The following is a 25,007-nucleotide window of genomic DNA, read 5'->3' as shown; positions in this document are numbered from 1 at the left end:
GCCATTGTTGGCTCCCTGCTTCCTACTGCAAAAGGCCTCCATTTCTCCCAACTATGGCCATGGGTCCTCTGTAGCCAGGTTTCTTATTGCCTCCCAGGGTGGGAGTGGGGCTCTCTTCTATGCAGATCCACCCTTTACTTGCTCCTTGTTCCTAACTATTGATAAGATTTCACAAATAGTGTTCTGAGCACCCTCCATATTGGAGTTGCTGCTGCACATTAAGAGGATAGTGGAAGAAAAGATATGACATCATATGACAAGGAGTGACAAATGTCATCTTCAGAGAAACCAGGGTGCTTTGGGAGCATTGGGGGCCATAAAGGATGAGGAGGAATCATTGAAGCCGGCTACAGAGGCCTGGTGCACCACATCTTCTGCCTATGGTGTGCATCTTCCTTGAACATGCTTTGTCTCTTGGGTACTGTAGTGGTTTGAAAGAAAATGGCCCCCAAAGGGAGTGGTACTATTAGGAGGTGTGGTCTTGTTTCAGTGGGTGTGGCCTTGTTAGAGGAAGTGCGTCACTGTGGAGGCGGGCTTTGAAGTCTCATATATGCTCAAGCCATACTCAGTGTCTCAGTTCACTTCCTGTTGTTTGCCAATCAATACGTAGGACTTGCAGTTCCAGCACCATGTCTGCCTGCATACTGCCATGTCCTACCATGATGATAATGGACTAAACCTCTGAAACTGTAAGCTCCCACCTCAACTAAATGTTTTCCTTTATAAGAGTTGCCATGGTCATGGTGTCTCTTCACAGTAATAGAAACCCTAACTAAGACCCTCACCTAGCTTTCCCTAACCTCACAGACAGCATTTATGTCCTAGTTTCTGTGTGACACTTGTAACTCATACTGTGGCTGTGCAGTTAAGATACTAATACCATCTTGGTATTGGCTCATGCTTCTCACAGTTCATATTGTCTTTCCAGCTACATTTTAAAACCTTGTGCCATAGCCTGTGCAGTTAGAACATTCTAGCTGTACCATAAACACTTGTTCTGTCATAAATAAGACATGACTGGTACCCCAGGAGCTTATCAGGATAATTCTTTATAGATCTGATCTCTCCCACACAGATTATGTTATCTCTTAGTAAATCCTGTGCTATTTTTTGCTCAGAATGAAGAAATGATTCATAGTATCAGCTATCAGGCTAGTTTTCATAGCTTTAAAATCCTGTTGGTCACATCAGACTGAAGATAATGATGAATGTCCCTCGGCTTCATTATCAGGAAGGGACAGATGGTATAATGTCCTCCCAATGTTCATGCTGGTAAACACTGTGTAGTTCGTGCATTATTAATTTCTATCTTTTAAAAAAGAATTCTCCAAATGTAGCTAGTGGTTAACCCTGAAAAATGCCTTGATTCTAAAATTCATAAAAAAAAATCACAACATTGCAGCACTGGAATTTTTCAAAAGACATGCTCACAGATGGGCTTGTTAAAAGAAAAAACAAGCCCTTAAACTTCAGTGGCAGGAGGCAGAGCATTTCTTGGGTGGGCTTTCCACATTATCATTATACCTCTGACTCAGATCACTCTGGTTCCCATCATGCTTCAGTGTATTTTCTTCGTTTTGATCCACAGAACATGACAAAGGAATACAAAATCGTGGGCCTGTATTCAGATGGCATCAATGTCCTGGGCTTGATCATCTTTTGCCTCGTCTTCGGACTTGTCATTGGAAAGATGGGAGAAAAGGGACAGATTCTGGTGGACTTCTTCAATGCGTTGAGTGATGCAACCATGAAAATCGTTCAGATCATCATGTGGTGAGCAGCGCTGATTAATGCCATTTTGCTTCCCCTGGTAACACCTTCTCAGAACTGGAAAGAAGAGGCTTACATTCCTCAGTGGGTACTTCCTAGAGAAGGCAGATATTTAAAATCAAGATGGGACTATGTTGTTTGAATCTAAAATGGTCTTTTAATAAAAAAAAAAAAAAAAACAAAAACCCAGAGCCAGATATCAGGGTGAAAGCTGAAAGATCAGAGAAGCAGAACAGTCAGCCACTAGTTCTTACATCTACAAAATCCTCAGCCTAAAGAGAGTTAGTTCCTGCTTCCTCATGCCTTATATACCTTTCTCTGCCCAGATATCACTTCCTGGGATTAAAGGTGTGTGTGCTTCCCAGTACTAGGATTAAAGGTGTGTGCCACCACTGCCTGGCTCTGTTTTCTCTCCTATACTAGATCAATCTCATGTAGCCCAGTGTGGCCTTGAACCCACAGAGAGCCCGACAGATCTCTGTCTCCCAAGTGATAGGATTACAGGTATGTGCCACCACTGCCTGACCTCTATGTCTAATCTAGTGGCTGGCTCTGTCCTCTGATCTCAGCAAGCTTTATTAGGGTACACAATATATCACCACAGAAGTATTAACTAATTTCATATCCTCCTCTGGAATTAGTCTAGTCCTGAAAGCCTGTCAGCCATTACCTCTTACCTCAGGCCTAGAGAGCAACCTGCAGCTACCCAGCATTCCTGTCAGAAAGTTCCTGGGGCATATATGAACAGAAGGTGCTTTTCTTCTTAGGCTCTATTCAGAAATGAAATTCAAAATATCACAACTGTTCTAGCCTGGGCACAACCACATCTGAATGAGAAAACTGTCTTCCTGCATTCAGAGACACCTCCTGTCTGTCCTGCCACTGAGATGCCCAAAAGTTCAGCTTTCCTGGGAGACTTCTCCCTCCCCTAGTTCACGTGGAATTGGCTCGACATTTTATAACCCAAATGGCAGGGACTGACAATAAAATATCCAGTGGTAACAGCCAAGGAAGTCACTTAATCCCACTAAAACCTCAACTTTATCACCTGCAAGAAAAAGATAGAAAAACCTGCCCCCAGGGCTAGGGGAAGAACATCCAGTGAAATGATGTGTGTAAAACACTTCCCCAGCGTAAGACATAGCTAGATAGAGCTCCACAAATGGAGCTATCGTGGTCACACCACTGCTGCTACCATTGCCTCTATCCATGACACGTGAGACGCAAGATGATCATTGGCTGGAGAGATTTGGCTCATAGGATATGAGCAGATATGATGGTCACCAGGGTATATGTACACTGTGTGTGTGCTTCTGTAATGCACATCCTTGCCAGCTGCCCTTAATTTGGAGTTGAGTAGAATGAAGAGAGTATACAGGTCCTAAGGACATTAGAGGCATACAGGCCTTGAAGCTGAACCCTTAGCTTCCTGATTATAGCCTGTGGTCCTCCCGGTGGAGTGAGCATGCACACTGAGCATGCCCACACTGGCTTCTTCCCTCCCCAGCAACCTGTCTGAGAAACCCCCTGATGACTGAATTGTGTCTTTCTTGTGCTTGCTTTCTAGTTACATGCCCATTGGCATTTTGTTCCTAATTGCTGGGAAGATCATAGAAGTTGAAGACTGGGAAATATTCCGCAAGTTGGGCCTTTACATGGCCACGGTCCTGAGTGGGTATGTCGGACTCAAGAGAAGAAACCGAATTCCCTGCAGAAAGGCCAGGGTGTAGCTGGTTGGATGTGGCTTATTCTCCCCTGCACAGGGAAAGATGGGGTTTGGAGATAAAAGAGTATCAAGGCTGCCCTTTAACAGCTGTGCTGTAGGTGGATCATGCTGGGCTAATTGCCAGCTCCTGGCAGAACAGCTTGGACCAGACTTTGCCATTGCCTCTACTGGTTGGGTTTAAAACAAGAGAAAAACTCATTTGTAGGCTCTTGGGGCTATCGCCTGTCCTCTACTTCCTTCGGAATGTAAACTAATCAAGCAGGAAAGAATGCCTCCCCCATATTCCAGGACTGAAAGAAATAAGAAGGACCTAAATAAATTCCATCTCAAGCACGTAGGACTGGTTTTGGTTCTGATGTTCTTGCTGGACTGGTAGCTACTGCTGTGCCTTGTGTCACCAGGGTGTCAGGGTGCCAGGGAGATCATCGGGCTATTTAGTAAGTGTTTGAGACCTTTCAGAACCCGTAAAACAAACAGGAAGGCGACAGGGTTGAGTCCCTTGCATATTTCTTACAATCCAGCTGTTGGCTCCTTCAGAAGAGATGGCATAGGTTATGAATGGTGCCACCAAACACCTGGCCAAGGACAGAATGGTCCTATATACTGAGAAATGTGGGGCAAGAGAATGAGTAAATGACAGATTAGTTTTCCACTGGGCCAAACACCCAGCTTGAGCCATTGATTTCCCTGTCCGAACCTGGCTACACTGAGGAGTTCCCACAACACAGCTGGTTAGTTGTTAACCCAGCGTGCTAAAAACACAGCTGTACAGAAGCAGCCTGGCCCTACAGCGTGAGGGTCAGAGTTGAATTACTAGACCACAGAGATCAGAGAGGTGGGGCTCTTGTCTAACTGAACTGTCAGCTTGCACTTACGTGTCCACACCATCTGCTGGTGGGTCTCATTTAGTCAACCCCATGTAGAGCAACCTGTAGATTCCAACGTGAGGCACTCTGGGAGGACAGGGATAATAAAGAAATGAGGGCCGGACCTAAAGCACAAGTATCTCCTTATTGCAACTCTGACTTCCGTCTTCGATAGTAGACACCATTCACAAGCCTAGTCCAGAATGGGATGGGGGTGTGTGTGATAAGAGCTATAATGAGGTATCATGGTTGGGGACAAATGTGACCTTGAGAGGAGGATCAGCTCAGCCAGGGAAGGTATGGAAAGGAGGAACAATTACCTGAGGTTTAAGAGAGAGAGAGAGAGAGAGAGAGAGAGAGAGAGAGAGAGAGAGAATTCTGTAGAAGGTGGCAAAGAGGAACATCATCGCACACTGAGCAGGAATGTCGATTACAAAGGTGGAGATGATGTGACCCTCAATGAGCTTGGAAATCTATTCAGCTACACGATTTGCTGATAACTTTGACAAGGTGTCTCACTTGCTGATTGAGCCTTGACATCCCCACCCGTGGAATGGGGACATGGTTTCGTTGTCAGCATCCCCATCTCATTGGGTCTTCACGAAAGCTTAAAGATGTCATAATTGGGAAAGCTGGTTGAAAACCAGGCTCAGGTCTGAGGAAGTGGTGTTAAGGCCTTCTTCTCCTTCTCGTGTGCAGGCTGGCAATCCACTCCACCATAGTACTGCCACTGATCTATTTCATAATTGTGCGGAAGAACCCTTTCCGATTTGCCTTGGGCATGGCGCAAGCCCTCCTGACGGCTCTCATGATATCTTCCAGGTAACTATGAGAGTGTCTGGGGGAGCCTCCAGACGATGCGTCGTCGGCTCTTGTCACTTGGTGGCGATGTCTCCAGCTTCTGGAGTTTGGATAGACACCCTTGAGAGATGGTGCCTATATTCTCTGTCCATCTCCTTGAATGTATTTCTCCACCCTTTTGAATACTTCCTACACTCTTGCTGTGGCCTGATACCCAGAAAATATTCTGCAGTAACTGGGGTCAGTGGTAGGCACAGCACCTTCCGATTCCTGGACTGGCACAAAGTACCAGCATACAGGCTGGAGAGGACCCAGGTTCAAGTCCCAACACCCACATAGTGGCTCACAAATGTCTGAGAACCAACAACTTCTTCCAGCCTCTGAGGGCACCAGGCACACAGACATGCGTTTGGGCAAAACACCCATACACATAACAATAAAATAAGAATCAACTATTTTCTTCATTACTAGCGTGCCGCAGGGCCCTTTGTTCACTTTTTGGAAGACAGGGGTTCTTTTTGGGTGGAGACTGAGGCCTGGCATTCTTCGACCTAAATTCTTTTCCCTTGATGCCACAGTTCAGCAACTCTACCAGTTACGTTCCGCTGTGCAGAAGAAAAGAACCAGGTGGACAAGAGGATCACAAGGTTCGTGCTGCCTGTCGGTGCCACCATCAACATGGACGGCACTGCGCTCTATGAGGCCGTGGCCGCCGTGTTTATAGCGCAGCTGAATGGCTTGGACTTGAGCATTGGGCAGATCATCACCATCAGGTGAGGCACAGTGTCTGTCACTCTCCTTTGCATCACTGCTACCTGGACTGCCTCAAGTTGACATGATCCCTGAAGACGGACGAGAAGGACCCAGAGGTGAAATGTCCTATTGGTTCATAAGTCCCCACCCAAGATGAAGACAAGGGGTAGACTCGTGGTACATGTGATTCCTGCTTCAGGATCCGAGTAGCTAAAGCATCTCTCTCTTCGGTTTAGTGTGACCAATAGGTGCCAGATAGTGCCAGGGCACAGATTAGACACCCAAGACTCAAGGTTAAATAAGCATTATCCCCTGCTCTAATGGGAGTCCCTGATGGGTGGGGATTAGATGCCCAAATAAATGCTGGATCTGTGGTTGGACTCTCATGAAAAAATGATTGGGGGGGTCACAAGATGGCCCCAGCGAGGGAAGGATCAACTCTACCTGGGAAGAGGGGGGAAGGATTCCTAGAGGGGCAGGAAGTATAGATGAATCTTAGATTAGGAACAAGAATTTTAGCAGGAAAAGGACAAAAGCTAAGAGCTGAGAACAGCAGGAGTAACTCATGGCCTAATCAGGGTCAAGATTCTTTGGCCATAAAGAGCCCTGTGCGGAGGATCTAGTATAACATTTTATCATCTCATAGACAGATTTGCATTTTAAAAAGATAACTAGCAGTACGATGGGAGGCTTGGGTGGGAGCAGGGACCACCAACTAAATCAGTAAGTCTCCAAATGACCTATATCAAGATGGGCACTGAGCACACCTCTGAGTTAGTGAATCAAAGAGCCACTATCTGGATTCAGGCTAAGGGACAGGAAAAGGCTGAGATGGATGATTTGAGCTCATCAGAACAAGAGACACAAGGGGAAAATAGTTTATACTTCTTGACACATTCAATTTGAATGCCTTTAAGAATTCAAGGGGCTGGAGTGATAATTCAGTAGTTAAGAGAACTAACTGCTCTTCCAGAGGACCCAAGAAGCTACCCATGTTGGCTAGCTCAAAACTGCCTAGAAATCCACTCCAGGGGATCCAGTATCTCTGCCCTACATAGGCACCTGTACTCATATGCACATGTCCACATGTGTACATGCAAACACAGGCACACAAAATAATAAAAATAAAATACAAGCCAGGTGGTGGTGGCACACACCTTTAATCCCAGCACTCGGGAGGCAGAGGCAGGCGAATCTCTGAGTTTGAGGTCAGCCTGGTCTACAAAAGGCGTACCAAAAAGAAAAGAAAATTTAAAACATTGGAAATTTATAAAAATCAAATGCAGCTATGATTGAGGCTATAGATCTGAATTACAAACCCAAAAGTCAGGGTCAGCTGTTTATCAGTGGTCATAAGACATGTGGATTACAAGTCAGGAGTCTGTGTCTGAATCTGTCCATAACACTATAACTAGTTATAACTGTGACCTTGGGCAAGCTATTTGAATTATCTAAGTTCTGTTTTCTCACCTGTAAAAGGAGGAAATAACAGTGCCTATGATTTATTCAAATACGATAATTAAGAAAGAGGATGTTTATAAAGTCTTGGTGCTGACACAGTGAGTCTCCAGGAAATGTTAGGAATGAGTGACATTATGCTGGAGAGGTTTGTAGAGAAGAACAAAGCAAGGCAAAGCCTCAGAAAGTCCTACTAGAGGTGGATATGAGGGAGGTAAAGAGAGGGAGAAAGAATAGAGGTGGGAGGAAGCCAGGGGCATTGTGGGAACCTAGAGACAAGTGGTTTATTCTTAAGGGTTAAAATGGTTCAGTGTCTGATGCCAAAAAGAATTCAAGGCAAATGAAAAGTGAGGAGGTGGTAGAGATGGCATTGGTGAATTCCACTGGAGTTGATTCCTAGGATGGCATCATGTAGCCACTAGCCCGGTGTGGCCAATGGCTGACTGAACTACTGGGTAGCACAGATGTGGAAGAGTCCCATCACTACAGATAGCTCTGTTGGATGGCACTGTTTGAGTGACAGATTGGGATTCCAGTTGACCTCGATTGATGAAACCAGGCCAGCTTCATTTATGTATCATGCACACATTGTACATAGCCATATGTGCTCATATATATATATATATATATATATATATATATATATATATATGCAATATTTGTAGCGTGCTTAGGTTTTGCCTGTGATCTGTCGTCATGTGAGACCACATGTGGAATTTTCCATTCATACTGTCACATTAGTCTTAAATTTTGGAGCATTTAGGGTGTTGGATTTCCAGATTAGGTATTGACGTCATCATGGTGAGGCTCACTAGGGCTGCAGGAACAGAGTCCTCTTCTCTGATGATTTAAAGAATAGAAAAACAGGAAAAGCAAGGTCTCAGCACTCAGCCAGGTTTTAGTGATGCGTGCATGTGCACACACCACACACACACACACACACACACACACACACACACACCCCAAAGCACACAAAGAGACATGTTCCCCCAGTAGTAGAGAGGGTCCAGAAGCCAGAATCTGAGTTTTCCAGGTAGAGCCAAAACTTTCCATGTTTGAGGGTGGAGGAGTTCCCTTTCTCCCTCAGGATTGGCTAGTTTGAGATGTTGCAATGGATTGGGTAATCCAGACAAAGAAAGAAAGCTGATTGGTTCCCACCATCAGAGCCCCTCCCTTCATTTAAAAGTTAACAGGAGAGAGTCTCCTCTGGCAGGAAAAACATTAAGTCTTTGTCTTAAAGAGGGAGAAGGAAGTCAGCCATCTTAAATGTGTATGGGAGAGTACATTAATCTACCTAGTGCCTCTTTGCGCTGTCTGCCTGCCTACCAGAGAGCTGTTAAGACTTCTGGTCCCTCAGCATGCTCAACCAGAAAGTTGTTAGTGGCTGCTGTACTCAGAGCATCATGGGTATTGGTCCTAGCAGAACAGCAAAAGTGGCATATTTTTAGTTTTCTGCACAGGTACTATCCTGATCTTTATCAGGCTTCAGAGAAACATCTTGCTGAAGAAAATGCTCTTAGTAAATTGGCAGAACCTGGAACATAGCCAGATGTGTCTGACTCCGAAACCTGTGTCCACACTACTTCACAGCCCAGCCTCCAATCCTGCTGGGCCAGTTTGCTACGGGAGAACTTGGTATCTCAGAAGCTGAAAACCCTTTTGCTGAAGCAGGATACTGTTGAAGCAGATGAATAGGTTTTCATATCTTTCCCCTTATCTGAAGATAACAATGTTCTGAATGTCGCACCAAAGCCAATCAAGTGACAGAAGTTTTGTGAGCAAGATCAAGGCTCAAGGGTAGGCGGAATGGATTCTGAAGCCCAGCCTCAAAATGGCTAACCATGATATATTGAGGCTTCTGATGGGGTCAATGAGCCTGGGCACGTATCTATTCTGACAAAGAAAACCTATTGATGCATTGTTTAATTTTTTTTTCAACCAGCATTGAAATCATGTTGGGTTTTTCATAAGAGGACTTAGGAAGGACAGCTCTGATGGATGATGTAAGGCTAAAACGTGTAGAGATGTTGGTCCAACTCCAGAACTCTCTAAGTCACTGTAAATAAGTAGCCATAGCCTCTAAAGGAACACATACTAGGCAAAGAACCTGGCTGGCTTCTGACCCATGAGCAGCCTCTAGAACACAGCACTAGACAGATAAGTAGGCAGCAGAATCTGTTTTCTGAGAATTCAGAGACCTTTGGGACCTAGAGGAATATGGATTTGTGGCTAGATCTGGGTTTTATCTCGTTGAACTCAGCAGTTTCTGTACCTGTACTCCTCAGCCCACCCACATCTGGAAATGGTACTCTAGCTTGAGGGTGAGTCTATACCTCCAGAAAGCACTGTGGGTGTCCCTGCCTGCTCCTTCAATTCAGAGGACTTTCAGGGCACGGGGAGCCTTGATGGCTCACAATGACCCAGTTAAAATAAGCATGCTGCTAGTGAGAAGCTGCACATTACCAGGAGAAGAATCCCTGTGCCCTAGTCTGGGGGATCTTGTCAAACACATGGTGATGAAGTTCCTCCGGCTACCTACCCTGGATTCCAGATCTCTCCTCCTTTTGCACAAAGTGCATCTGCTGGAAAGAAGGATCAGTCAGGAATGCTCGCACCTTGGATGGAATCACACAGTTTCTCAATTCAGTGTCCTAAACAGGTGTTCTTGGAGAAGGCGAGAATCTGGTGATACCGGGAAATTACGTAAAACCAGCTTAACCATTGCTGTATCCATTTGCCTTCCCTTCAGGCATCCTTGCCCATCCACTCTACTGTCTGTCGCTCTTCTCACCTTTCCAGGCAACAGAAATTCCTGGCACATGCTAAGTGCTCTGCAAATGACTGAGCAGCAGAGACTGGAGGAGGAAGGACATAAGTAGAGAGGGATCTGACACTTGGGATCAGGGCGTTGGATGGGTAGATAAAGCCTTGTATAAAAACTCCTCTTGGTAAATTCCTACCATCCTTCTGGGTAATTCTGCCTCAGCGTTGATGTCACTTGTTGCTATTCTATACTTCCTTGCTTTAGGGTGATCTGCCAAATGCCCTTCTGCTTCCATGACATTCTGTTCCTCATAAGTCCCAGCAGCTCCCATCATCTGTGTGTATACATATATTATGGATGGATGGATAGATGGACAGATTATAGGCAGATCGATGATACACGAGTCAGAAAGTCAGAACTGATATTTAATAGGTTCTACCTGTCCCCTATAGGAACCTAATGGACACAGAGCCTGTTTCAGGCCTGAGGCCTGGATGGGCGATTGAGGGGTCTAACCCTTTCCTGCCATTGTGTTTTGGCTACAGTATCACAGCCACAGCTGCTAGCATTGGAGCTGCTGGCGTGCCCCAGGCTGGCCTGGTGACCATGGTGATCGTGCTGAGTGCTGTAGGCCTGCCTGCTGAGGATGTCACCCTCATCATCGCCGTGGACTGGCTCCTGTGAGTTGGAATAAATTCCCCTGCTTCTGTGGGCTGGGCAGGCAGCTTCCTAGCCATGCAGAATCTTCGCGGTGCGGTGCTTTTCCTCCTCACGGTGCCTAATGAGTCATCTGTTGCTGCTTTCACTTCCTTTAGCCAAGCTGTCTGGTCACATGCTTAAATTTAACCCTTCGGAACTTCAGCAGGGATTCTAAAAAGCCAGTGACTCCATCAGTTCATGGTATGCCTGGCGACACTTAAGGTTAGGGGCTGCGTGTGGGACAAGATTAAATACGAGACAATATAGTGGACGAGTGAGACAAAACCCCAGAGCCAGACCCACATATCCCAGCCTCAAGTTAGCTTCATAAGCACAGCACCACCTGCTTTGAAATCCCAGCATCTTTCCAGCTATCTTGGAACCCTCTGGGCTGGTGACAAAGGCAAACGTTTTAGCATATGCCTGTGTTTAAATCCTCATCTGGTATCTTACTAGGTTTAGGATCTCGAACATGTTCCTTAACCCCTCTGAGGCCCAATTGCCATTATTCATGAAATGGGAAAAGGTTATGCCTACCTCAGTGGCTTGTTGTAGGGACCAAATGGGTTCATTTGAGCCAGGCGTCTAGAAGTATGCCTGGCAGTTCAGTACATGCTCGGCATAGGGAAAGTTCTATTGCTGTGATGGCAATGCATCAAACCACTTAGCCCCAGACTGCTCTCTTGTATCTCATACACACACACACACACACACACACACACACACACACACACACACCATACACAGAACATCTGTGTGAGGATATGCCTCCTTGATGCCCCGAATTGAAAGTGGAGCAGCCTGGTCTCTGGCTTTAGTTTTGATACTCACATCTCCCTTCCAGTACCAAGGTGTGGCTCTGCTCCTGGGCATCAGAGTAAATATAGCTCCATATTGAACCTCACCTTAGAGAGAGACCAGGGTTGTACAGTCTATAAACAGCAGCTAGGTTTGGAGAAAAGGACACAGTCATGCTGTGGAGGTGCCAACCTTGTACCTGGCTTGGGAGCTGTGACTTCTGCACAGAAATGGACATCTCAGGTAAAGGAAGAACCAGGCTGACTTGAACCCTGGCTTTTCCTAGAAGCAGTGACTTTCACTGCCAAGATGAGTGCAGGGTCCAAACTATGGGATGCAGGGATGCTGGGCCAGTGCAGTCTGTGGCACGTCTCCTGTCAGAAGGGCATCCACAGTGGCATGTGCAGTCACTGTTGGCCTTTCCTGTCTCACAGTGTCATCTCACAAGCGTGCCCATGTTCACAGTTCTCTCACCAAGTCCTCGGTATCAAAATGGACACACCCTCTGGAGGCCTTCACAATAGGCTTTTCCTGCACCTGGCCTCTTCTCTGGCCTGCCTGGGATTAAGACAAATGTATTTGATGTATTGAAGAGGAATCCATTTCCCGGCTGGCCTATATTTTCTGGATGCCATGTTCTCCCATGTCTTTGCCAGGTTGTTCATCGAGTGACCTTATTTGGTAAAGACATGAATACACCGGGGACACACCTGAGACTCACATACCTGGCACCGTCCACCCCAACCAAATATTCAGATTCCCTCACCTTAGCCAAAAGAGAGCCCATAATACCAGGGCACCTAGGAAAGCCACAAAACAGAAGTCAGCTCAAAGACTTCTTGAGTTCTGAACCATCCTTAGTACCCTCCAAGTATCTCTGGAGACCCCATTCTTTTTTGGGAAGAAAGGGAATTTCTGGAGACTGGGAGAGGTCGTTACTACTACTGGGAGCATGGACCAAGTAGAGGCCATTTTCTCATTCTGTCCCTTTGGGAGCCACCTTCTGCTCCAGGCCAGTGAGGCATCTGGCGAGTCAGGGGACAGCATTCTGCATTGACTTAAATCATAACCAGACGCATCAGAACCTTTCTTTCTCCATCCATCAGTGAAGGAAGATGAAACCTGGACTCATTCTGACTCTCCTGTCTCTTTCCCAGGGACCGGTTCAGGACCATGGTGAATGTTCTGGGTGACGCATTTGGGACCGGCATTGTGGAGAAACTCTCAAAGAAGGAGTTGGAGCAGATGGATGTTTCATCTGAAGTCAACATCGTGAACCCCTTTGCCTTGGAATCCACACTCCTCGACAGTGAAGACTCCGATACCAAGAAGTCCTATGTCAATGGTGGCTTTGCGGTGGACAAATCCGACACCATCTCGTTTACCCAGACCTCACAGTTCTAGAGGCCTAGCTTCCGATGACTGGGATGAGAACGGACATCTCCACAGGAGCCATCTCTTAGCAAACTCCAACATTAAGGAGTGAGGGAAACACTAGGAGTCAACTGTCCATTTAGTTTGATAAACAGACCTCCAGATTATTTTCTATATTTGGCTTTATAGCCTTTGTTCTCTGGGTTTGGGAATTGAGGGTGGGGTAGAGTGAAAGAAAATTAAGAAAGTTGTGTTATCTGGATTTTCTAATTCTATAAAACAAAGTGCGGAAGCATATGAAGTAGTTAACTGTAGGAATTAGGTAATGGATATGGAAGAGAAATTGCTTTCTTGTGCATAGACCACTGTTTGGGGGTTTTTAAACAATATTATTATTGGCTACAAATTTTTACTCAGGCTTTCTATTGGCGTGACTTCCTTGGCCTTCTCACTTTTTATAGATTATAATGCATCTCAACAGCACCCCCACCCAGTTAAAGTGCCAAATTTTCCATTTGACCTCATATTCAGTCACTCTCAAACTACTCTAACAAAAAAGAAAAGGATCAGCATAATTCTGCAATAATAGTTCAAGATAGTTGTAGGGTTTAGGGGAAGGGAGAGGGTTTCTTATTCAATGTACTGTATTGGGATGCTGGTAGCTGTTTAGCCAGTGTACGGTATAGAACTATATGTATATGTGTGTATATTTATTATTTTCATATAATTTGCAAGACAGAGATCAGTAATGAACTATCAATGTGAAATAAGACACTCTCCTTGTACTTGAATCAAAACTGCAATTCCAAGCTGGGTGGTAGTGGCGCACATCTTTAATCCCAGCACTCGGGAGGCAGAGGCAGGCAGATCTCTATGAGTTCAAGGCCAGCCTGGTCTACAAAGTGAGTTCCAGGACAGCCAGGACTGTTATACAGTGAAAACCTTTCTCAAAAAACCAACCAACCAAACCCTGCAATTCCAGCTGAGGTGTACTTTGGAGCTCACCAGAACACTGTCAGGGAGCTCTGGGATGAGACATCAAGTTGCTTGGTTACTGCGTTTTACCCCTAAAACAGAAATGTATTATGGTGGAACTCTATGGTGGCACAGCCAATCATTTCCAACTCCTGGCCTCAAGCTCTCTCCAGGGAGGAGTCCCTGTGGACACTGAGTAAATTCATTTGCAAAGGCAGCTCTCTCAAAGGCTGGATGTGCTCAGATCCAAACACAAGGCTTCAAGGCTTCGCTCTTCAACTACACTCAGACCCACTTCACAGTGAAGGGCTGCCCCTTTATTGCCCTCGGTCCCCTCTGCCCACGAGGGCAGAGACAACAGTGGCAAGCCATCACCCAAGCTGTGTTTCAAAACAGGCTGCCTAAGTTGAATAAGCCACGTTGCAAGGTGACCAAGCTATCCCTATACTGTATTCTTTTTACTTTATTTTATACATTTTTTACTTTGGGGGTTTTTTGAGGCAGGGTATCTCTACATAGGACTGGCTATCATGGAACTCACTATGTAGACTAGGCTAGACTCAAACTCACAGAGATCCTTCCGCCTCTGCCTCCCAAGTGCGGGGCTGGAAGGTGTGCACCACCACTGCCCAGCTCTATACTGAATTCTTATAAAATAAAACCCAGGCCGTGAGCTACTGGTGCCAGTGGTTCAGGGAAAATGTTTCCATTTCCTTCTGCCTCCTTAGGAAAGGATCATTCGGAGAATCTTGGCCTTGCTGCTTCGAGTCCTCTGTCTTTCTCCTGCTCATTTCTGAAGATGGCTTATTAAAAGTCTACACTTCTGCCCTCATCCTGTAAATAAAGCTCAACAAAAACTTGTACTTAACATGGAGACAGATTCTTAACGCCGCTGTGTTTCTGTAGTATCGTTAGCCACCTTACACCCGTGGTTTTATATTTAAGAAGCCAGAAACTGTGCCAAAGATTGCAGGGAGGTGAACGAGAGCTCAGTGTTGGCCACCTGCACCTGAAAGCTACAAGAAATGGACACTGAATTACCGACTAGACATCACAGTGACCAATGACTCTGAAATCCAAAGTACAAATATCAGTATTCTTTATAGGAAGTAACTCGAAATGAAGTTGAATGAATACTTTATTTAGAAATGAATGGTTCTATCCCCCTTATCAGGTGGCTCTCATTAAGGACACTAGAGTTTGGTAGAGCCGTTCACAAATTCCTTGTAGCCAGCTACTTAACGCACTGTGTGTGCTGTTAACCGTGAAAAAGGACATGTTCCATTTCCTTCTCAATAAATATTTCTCCCACTCTTTGCCCCCTTATCTTCCTGCCTCTTATCTATTTTTTTATCTTACTTACCTGGGTAGGTGTGGAAAGGTGAAATGTGGGGCTAGTGTAAGAAGCTCTATGATTATTGGCTTTAAAACCAGAGACGGATGGTTTGAAAACTCTTTATCACCCTGAGAATGAGAGGTCAGGACTTGAGGAAAACATACTGATCCTTCATGTTTACTGGTGAGGATTACAAGGCTGAAATACAGGCTCATTATGGACAGTTGAGCTCTTATTTTGTGGCTGAAATGAAAATAGAATTTTGCTAGAAATTGCTATCATGGAAGGCAGCCATATCTCAAATAGTGTGATAATTTGTTTCACTGAAGGGCCAATCCTACCCTCTGAGATAGGACTACCAATTACAAGTGGCAGGATTTGAAGTACCTTTGAATGGGATGGCATGCTCTTACCTGAGCACCCCACTTATCAGCAAGTTCTGTAGAAGAGGACTCATTTGTATGGTAGATATCAAAGGAACAGACAGTTTCCTGGGCCCCACTGAAGAAGGGCAGCATACAAATGCCAGTTGCTTTCTAGCCACAGGAATACAGGACAGAGTCTTAATTGCAATGTGGGGGTGGGAACATTCCCAATAACACAGCCCCTTAGAACAGTTTGGAACAGCTGGTACAGCTGAGCAGAGGCCCCGTACATGAGCTTAGCCTTCTCCCAAAAGAGAGTGTCATTACCAATACCAATGGAGGACTTTTTTTGTAAGCTCTCTGGGTTATTAAAAACCCACCCTTGTTTTTAGGTCACCATGGGGAACAGTGTGACTTGCCGATCAGGAGAGGGGAGCAGAAGCTGTAATGGCTTTGCAGGTGATTAAGAACCTTCCCTCTGTGGCAAGAGGGAAGGGGTTCTGCACAGCCTTGGCACAGCACTGATGATGATGTGCATCTGCACTGATATTCTACAGTTAGTAATTGCTCAACAAGAAACCACAAGAGACACACAACTGGTGGGTGCTGAGGGATATTTGTACATTATGTGAAGATGTATTGCTGTGATTGATTTAATAAAGAGCTGAATGGCCAATAGCTAGGTAGGAGGTACAGGAGGGACTTCCTGATAGAGAGAGGAAGTAGGAGGAGATAGTCTAGGCACACAGGAGATGCCAGGAGACATGGAGAGGAAACAGGAGGTACAAGATGGAAGAGAGGTAATGCCATGATAGAACACAGATTAATATAAATGGGTAAATTTGAGTTATGAGAGCTAGTGGGACAAGCCTAAGCTATAGGCTAAGTTTTCATAATTAATAAGAAGTCTCCAAGCTTTCATAATTAAGAAGAAGTCTCTGTGTTGTTATTTGTGAGCTAGCTGGTGGGACAGAAAAAGGACTTGTTACAGGTGGGCATGCAACTCCAATACCCTCTCACCTTAGTGATCCTTTCCAGTAACCCAAGACGCCTGCCCCCTCCAAAAAAATAAATAAATAAAGCTGGTACAAAAGGCTAAGACACTTTCCCAAGGTCACATAAGGAACAGAGGTGGTGGCATGTGATTCACTTTAACTCAAGTCTCAGGTGACCCAAACATTTCAAGACATTTAAGAATCCTTGTAGAGATCTGCTTTACAGCATAATGCCTATAATTAAAAATATTGCATTGCAATACTTACAGTTTTGCTAAGGGTTTTGAGCATAGGAGAAAGGAAGGAAGGAGGGAGGGAGAGGAGGAGGGAGGGAAGCTTGCTTTGGAGGTGGTGACAGGGATGATACTGTACAGATGGTTATGTGAAATTATACACAAATAGTTTATTGCATGACAATCATGCCTCAATAAAGCGATTTAAATACATTAATGAGGTCTTGCATTGATCATGTGCTGGCACAGAGCTAATATATATATATAATCGTATTTGTTCTTTTTAACACTCCTATTGCCCTGTTTTCCAGATGAGGAAATTGGCCTACCAAGTTACTTGCCCAAGTTCACCCAGCTAGGACATACACATGATTCCAAGTCTTTTCCTGACTAGCCAGTTAGTTACAAGGCTTCAAGATGTAGGCAAAGCCAAGGCGGGGGTGCAGAAGAGCATCCAGTTTCTTCTTTCAAAGTTGTTTGTGCTTTCTCACATCACTTAATTTGCTCCAACCAAATTTACTTATTCAGATTCTCCATCCCCATTTTTCCCATTCTGGCTATGGGTAATTAATGTATCTATGACCCTCCTTTCACCTAATGGCTTGGCCTCCCCTCCTTATGACTGACTTGTTATCATTAATATCATATCCTTCCACCCAAATCTCCTTTATGTCCTTCAATCAAAGCCCAATTTTTCCAGAAGAGCTATCTGTTACAAAATTAGAAGCAGACAGGCAGATACCGGAACAGAAGCTGGAGCCCACTTTCGCTCTTCCTTTTCCTCCACACTTTTTAAGCTGTTCCTCGGTCTTCCCTTTGCCTTCATTTCCTCCCCCTGGCTAAAGTCTTAATCCTCTGCAGTCTGCCTTCCACCCACACAGCTCTCCTAACCTCCAAGGTGACCAGTGCCCTGTTAGCAAAATCCAAGCAGGCACTTCCCGAGTCATCAGCCTCCGGTCTTCTGCAATACTAATCAACTTCCCCTTCGCGTTTCCTGACACCTTCCTAAGCTACCCTCCTTCTGCTTTTTACTCAGGATCTCAGCTTCTGCCAAATGCACGGGGGCCGTGAATACTAAGGGATGGGTGAACCAGCTCTGTATCATTCTGGTGTCTCTTCGTGCCATTCCACCAGAAAGCCGTCCATGACCACAACTATCACTCTACACCGATGATTACCAAAACTATATGGCCACACAATGCAAGTGGCTGTCACCTACCCTGGCCTCACAGCCAAACTTCAGATCCCATTTCTATCCTCTACTGAGCTTTTAAACTGAACTTACTCCACACCAACCTCAGAACCTTTTCCAGAAGTCTCTCCTGAACTGAGTAGTGTTTCCAGAACACAGCCATTTCCCCCTCGTCTTAGGGTGGCAACGGTTCTTCCTGCCTTTGAATCCAACGGATCTGAGTTGTACACATGTTTACAGAGGTTAGTGCAATCATTTGAGTCCCTCTTCTGTGGGCTTCAGTGGGGAACCCCTGAGTGGACCATGTTGATTCTGAAGATGCTGCCCAGGATTTTGTCCTTTAGACATGACTAGTAGAACCTAAAAATCCTCTACAGCATATTTACGACAATGAAACCTTCATAATGAGAATGAAATTCAAAAAGATTTTTTAAAAAAAAGGCCTCCAGTGCATGTGAACCCCTGTTCTGCCTCTCAGTACCCCACACCAAGTATTCTGAGTATTCTAGCAACCCTGTTACAAAGAGACTATAAAAGAAAAAGAAAAAAGTCCTTTTCCAAAAGACTTTATTTGACCTCCTAGTCTCCAAGTTCATCTTGCCTCATAGCTCACAAAGAACACAGAGTTAGGAAATGAAGGAGCCCGTGTCCTGAGATCGATCTACAAGGAGATTATTCTCCTGGCCAATGCTTCGCCTCCTATTACTTATGCCACACTTGCCTTACAGCTCAGCCAAGGTCACCAGCCCCATTGCTTCCTTGGAGGATCTGGATCCTGGTCCCCACCACACACCCATAGACTAAATCAAACAGCACTTAGATGGGATGGCTGCCTCTAGATTTCCTCCCACCTCCAAGCTTGACCAGCCACTTCCAAACTCCAAGCAGCTCATTAGAAAGTACTTGACTCTCTCACCCCTAAACCTTAGTGTCCATGGCACAAAGTCTAAAGCCTTTAGGGCTCATATCTAAGACACTTTAGAAGATGTCCCCAGGGGACAATTCCTCCTCCTTACACAGGCCATTGTCTTCTTCAAATGCTTTACTTCTCCTAAATTTCTTTCTGACTTGTCCAATGTTTCTTACCTCCTGGAACACAGAGAAATAATATTTTGTCACATGATTAGATATTGCCTTTTACTAAGTTAATATGAGACCTGGCTAAAAAATAATGAAAATGAGTTCTACAAGCCTCACTTAAATCAGTCTCATTATTTTACACCACTAAGCACAGCCATGGAGTCTTCTGTTGTTTTACATTTATATTTGGAGAATCTAAACATGTCATGGGAGATTGGAGGGAGCATTTGGTGGTCCATCTCTCTTACAACACTTTCTGAGAACCACACTTAGGACATCTTGTCCCCTAGTAAGGATAGAAACTCCAATAGGGACAGGCCATATCTTGCACCTAACGTGACCTCCCCCTCCCCACAGGGTTGAGTACTGTACTGAGCACAGAGTAGGAACCTACTGACAGTCAGTGAAAAGTGGGAGATCGCCACAAGGCTGTGGAAGGGGGTCGGTTGTCAGGGCTTGGACACGGCATGACTCAGTGCACAAAGGATGCCATCATATGCCCGAGTTGAACTTCCCTTATGCAGAGCCAGATGATCTCACATGACGAGTTTCCACCATGAATCAAGCACTTCCACCAATAGCACCTACTGCTTACATTCTGTTCCTGGAAGTCATCCCACTAAAACAGGTGTGATGTTTATCTCCGATCAGAACATTGATCTGAGTGTCAGTTCCTGAAGGAAAAGGAACAGGGAGGCTTATTTTGAAGGGGGGAGGGGAGGAGAACTTCCTAAAAATGCTATTTACAAACAACATTTCAAGGACAGGAAATAGCAGAGAGCCCTCTTGTTGACACAAGAGGTGGCTAAGCTCCTTCTTAAGACTGTCAGGAGACCTGAGTTACCCTGTCACTCTGGGATAAACAACAAGTTAGTTTTGTTCAGGCCCTCAGGTACAATCTCCAAGAATTGGGATCAATAAGGTTCATGCGACAACCAACCAAGAAGTCACAGAAACCAACAGATAAACCGTGTGGTTTGGAAATAGGACAGACCAGGGTTTGAAATCTGGCTCTGACATTTGGTTTTCTGAGCCTTGATGTCCTTAGCAAGAACATGGAAGGAAATGATGCTTTCCTTAAATGAGTCTAAGAGATGGAAATAATAATGGTAATACTTGATGGGTTCTGCTTTTGTGCTGGGCACTGATTTAACATGCCTTTTAAATGAGTCATCTGCATTGCAACTTTCTGAGGTAAATAGTATCACAACCTCCATTTTAAATGCTTAATAAATGTTTAACTGAGGCATGAAGAGGTTGTATTATTTGGCTCTAAAACCAGGGACTCAAATCTTTACACCTAGGTTGATATGTGCTGGATACAGGCCCATGGCAAGAGATGCTAAGCAAAGGGATCAGTGGATGAGAGCAGATATTGGCATGCAAAGGGGAGGAAAGAACCTTCATCTGTGTTTATGGCTTCAGGTCCCACACACCCACCACCACCCCAAGGCAGATAATGAGGTCTCTAAGAAACATGGCTCTCCAAATTACCCTGAAGTTGTCCTTTTCCTGGCCTCTTCCTATGGAAGAACAAAAGATAAATTATCCTCCACATCCACCCAGGCTACTCAGGACATACAACGACACACCTGTCTGGTTTAAAAACATTCCCAACCAATCCCAACCAAAGGCCTAAAAACCACCCACCCATATACCTCACAGATCATTGTACAGCTCTCTCACCTTCCAGCAAACTCTCTACATCTCTACATTGCCAGGTCTCCCTTCTGTCTCTTCAAATGCAGTGCTGGCCTTAGAACTCATGGGCTTGAGCTTATTAGGCAGGTACTCTGCCAATGAGCCATACCCCCAGCCTCCCTTTTCTTTGTTTGAAAGTCCTAATCTTGGTGTGACTTGGGGCCAACAAGCTCCAGAATCCAGATCACTAATTCTGGGCCATCCATGGGAACCCCTCAATGTTGTCATTTCAGAGTTCTTGGTATTGTCAAGATGATGACAAGACACCACCCCACCACACACACACACACACACACACACACACACACACACAAAACTCCTCAGTCATGTAAAGCAAACCAGGCACCATGTATGTTGTGTGGTCTTGTGGCTGGCACAGCCTTAACAAGAAGGCAAAGCTGTGTGGTGACCACAAAGCTACAGACTGTAACTGTGCCCCAGCAGGGGATCCTTGTGTATAGGTAAGGTGCTATTTGACTATGAGCTGCAGGGCATTTTAAAAATAAAGACAAGGGATAGGGAGATGGTGTTGGGTCTCAAACCTGGGACAAAGGGCTGAGGTGTCTATTTAACATATCAAAGTGGACCTGGCCACTAGGTTCTCCCAGTATCCCTCAGTTCCCAGCTGTAACAGGGATTGGCTGGCATTACCCCATCCCCTACCCTAAACTTCTCAAACCTAGGGACTGAGCTACCCTTCCCCCAACTGCTCTCCCTATATAATCCAACCATTTTGGTTACCTGGTCCTTTTGGTCTCCACTTTACCTTCCTGAGTCTGGCTCTCTCCTCTCCCTTTTCCTCACATGGCCCAGCTCATGTTCACTCTGGACTCTCCCAGATGTCTCTGCCTCGGCTATCCTCTCCCTTTTATCTACAATAAACTTTCTCTTCCACCATATCTAAGAACAGTCATGTCTTTCCTTTCTTATTTTTTTACATCAGATGGCTCAGAGGGGTAATCATGCTTATTTACAAGCATGAGTACCTGAGTGCAAATCCTCAGCACCCATCAAAATGATTTGCTTTGGGTTCAATGAGAGACACTGTCTCAAGACAATAAGGTAGAAAGCAATAGAGGAAGACACTTGATGTCCTGCTCTGACTTCTGAGTGAGCACTTACACATGTGCAGAATGGCACACTCATATGTATGTACCATGTCATACACGTCACACATAAAGATAAGAAAATCAAGTAGGGTATTATCCCTGGAATAGTGGTGTTTGGGAGGCTGAGGCAGAAGGATTGTGAGTTCATGACCATCCTATGTGACTGGGATACTCTGCTTCAAACAACTAAGAGTAGGGGATGTGGTAGAGTACTTGCCTACTATGAACAGGCCCTGTAGTCAGTCCCCAGAACTGTTAGAAAACTATGGACTTACAGAGATGTTCTTGGAGCACTCTAAAAGATAGAGAATCACAGGGAGGAAATCTCTGGGACTGGAACCACTCACTCTGTAAAGATGTTCTGTCAAGGCATCCATCCTAAAAAAGGACCCATTTGGCATACACGTGAACTCATTTGGGCCCAATTCCCTACTTCTGAAGGTAAAACCAAGCGTAGGTTCTTCTCTCTGATAAAGTCTACCACCATAATTTGGGACCTCCAGACCCAGTGTGGAAGGAAGAAGGATCCATACATACCAAGAGAGCAGAAGTCCCAGTTCTTCTCATTGTCAGCAGGACAAAGGAGAAAGGAGAGAAGGTCCTTGACAAGACCTGAAAACCTGCAAGTGGTGTTGGAATGGGTCCCCTAATCAAGGAGGAGAAGGGTCCCATCTGGCAGTGCTAGAAGATTTGTGGGTCACAGCATGGACTGAAGGCATGTCCTCTCTGGATCACAGCAAGTCCCTTAAAGGAGCCTGGTTTGGGGTATGGACACATTGAGAAGGGTCCCCAACATCCAGGGACTAAGTTGATCTCACACAGGTAATTCGTCAAGCTTCTCAAGCTAGCACCTAAAACCATTTTAGGTCAGATATTATCTTTCATGCTCTCCTTTTTATCTCTGTTATAATTCAAAGCCTACAGGCTTCATCCAGTCTGGTGAGCAGAGAGAAATGGTGTCGCGGTACAGAGGCTATTCTTAGAAGGCCCAGGTTCAACAAAGGATGCTGTCTCAGGAGCTTATACAAACCCAAACACCATGAAATACACTTGTAAAATGTAGTCCTGGATTTGTCAGATCTGCAACTGTGAGACCAAGGAAGGAATTATAAACCAAAACATGACAGGAATTCTTTTTCATTATGTTTAATGTTCTAGTCAATCTTCTATTGCCGTGAAGAGACACCATGACCAAGGCAACTCTTATAAAAGAAAACATTTAATATGGGGGCTTGCTTACAATTTCAGGAGTCATCAGGGTGGGAGCATCAACACACAATGAGCTGGAGCCGTGGCTGAGAGCTACAACCTGATTCACAGGCGAAGAGAGAGAGACACTGGGCTTGGCATGGGCTTTTGAAACCTCAAAGCCCACCCCCAGTGACATGCTTCCTCCAACAAGGCCACACCTCTTAATCTTCCTAATCATTTCAAATAGTGCCACTCCCTGGTGACTAAGCATGTAAGATATGAGCCTACAGGGGCCATTTTTATCCAAACCACCACAATGATACAGTGCTCCCAATAGCAAACCAAACCCCCACCACCACAAAATGATCTGTGCTATCATAGACTCCAAAAGCAAGATACCTGAATTTCAATCCTTGCCTCGATAGGGCTCCTCAAAGCTTAAATAGTTCCTTGAAAAATAAAAAATTAAAATAATTTAAACAATAAAATGATCAGATCAGAAAATAAGTAAGGGGCATAACTTGTTGAGAAAAACAAAAGGGGGGACTTCATATAAAAATGAGCATTTATACTCTTATTAAATTAAGAAATCATGATTGAGCTCCCCTCCCCCCAAAAAAAGGAACACCAGATGTGGTGACATATTGTATACCCCAATATGTTGTGTACCCTAATAAATTTATCTAGGGATCAGAAGACAGAGCCAGCCACTAGATTAGACATAGAGGCCAGACAGTGGTGGCACACACCTTTAATCCTGTCACTCAGGAGGCAGAGATTGTCTGGGTCTCAGTGAGTTCAAGGCCACACTGGAAACAGAGCCAGGCATGGTAGCACATACCTTTAACCCCAGCACTTGAGATCTCATGCCTTTGCTACCAAGTATTTGGGAAGCACACACCCTTTAATCCCAGCACTAGGAACGAAGGAAGATGGCAGGGCACAGAAAGGTATACAAGGCCTGAGTAAACAGGAAGTCTCTCTGGAGGTTGAGGAGTTGATAAGGTAAGGTTGGCTGTGGCTTGTTCTGTTTCTCTGATCTTTCACCTTTTACCCCAATATCTGGCTCTGGCTTTTTTATTAATAAGACCATTTACCAATTCGTGTTACAACCAGAGGCAGAGATGGCTGAGCAGTTAAGAGCACTTGATGTCTCTGCAGAGGACCCAAGTTTGATTCCTAGCTCTCATCTTTAGCAGCTCACAACTGCCAGAAACTCCAGCTCCAGGGGCATCAGACCCCTGTGACCACAGCAGGTACCTGCACTCATGTGCACACAGCCACATATAGATACACAATTAGGAAAAATAAGTGTCTTTTAAACTCAATACTGAATGTGTCGACACATAGTTTAACAACTGAAATGAGATGCACACTCATCAGGGCTGACTTGTATCATGCAGGTGGCCCTCTTCTGAGAACTAGACTGAAACCTTATCATGACACAGTTTTAGTTTTAGTAGCTTCTATTTCTGATGACTACTTAAAATTCACATCAAAATAACAAACTGACCTGTTACAGAGATACTGTGACCATTTAAAAGGACACATGACTTAGACTTCCAAAGGTGGAATGCACCCTTACTTGGCTGAAATTCTAAGAGAAGGACAAATGAGTTTTGTTTCAGGAGTATCTTTTTTTGTTTGTTTTAATATTTATTTATTCCTAATTTACCTTTGAAAACCAATTTCTTATGGCAAAAAGAAAAAAAAAACAAACCCAGCTCCCACATGTCTTAACTAAAAGGTTTTTAGTGTACTTTGGGGGATGGTAGGACAAGACTCCATAAACTAGGTATAGCTTATAAACAAAAGAAAGTT

The 25,007-nt window shown here is 44.9% G+C and overlaps 1 protein-coding gene across 1 annotated transcript in view; it reads left to right on the top strand.

The window, feature by feature from the left end:
- Slc1a1 (solute carrier family 1 member 1) overlaps window positions 1-14,852 on the top strand; it is a 78,031-nt gene extending 63,179 nt beyond the window's left edge. Inside the window, exons 7-12 of the mRNA XM_059253772.1 lie at window positions 1,589-1,773; window positions 3,338-3,445; window positions 5,062-5,184; window positions 5,742-5,936; window positions 10,684-10,818; window positions 12,793-14,852. Of these exons, the coding sequence (XP_059109755.1) occupies window positions 1,589-1,773; window positions 3,338-3,445; window positions 5,062-5,184; window positions 5,742-5,936; window positions 10,684-10,818; window positions 12,793-13,039 (993 nt within the window). The 3' untranslated portion in view covers window positions 13,040-14,852. The remainder of the gene's footprint in view (window positions 1-1,588; window positions 1,774-3,337; window positions 3,446-5,061; window positions 5,185-5,741; window positions 5,937-10,683; window positions 10,819-12,792) is intronic.
- Window positions 14,853-25,007: the final 10,155 nt, after the last annotated feature.

This window comes from Peromyscus eremicus, chromosome 1 (assembly GCF_949786415.1).
Source record: "Peromyscus eremicus chromosome 1, PerEre_H2_v1, whole genome shotgun sequence".
Lineage (NCBI taxonomy): Eukaryota > Metazoa > Chordata > Mammalia > Rodentia > Cricetidae > Peromyscus > Peromyscus eremicus.
Note: the sequence above shows the minus strand (reverse complement) of the source record. Positions and strands in the feature narration are given on the sequence as shown.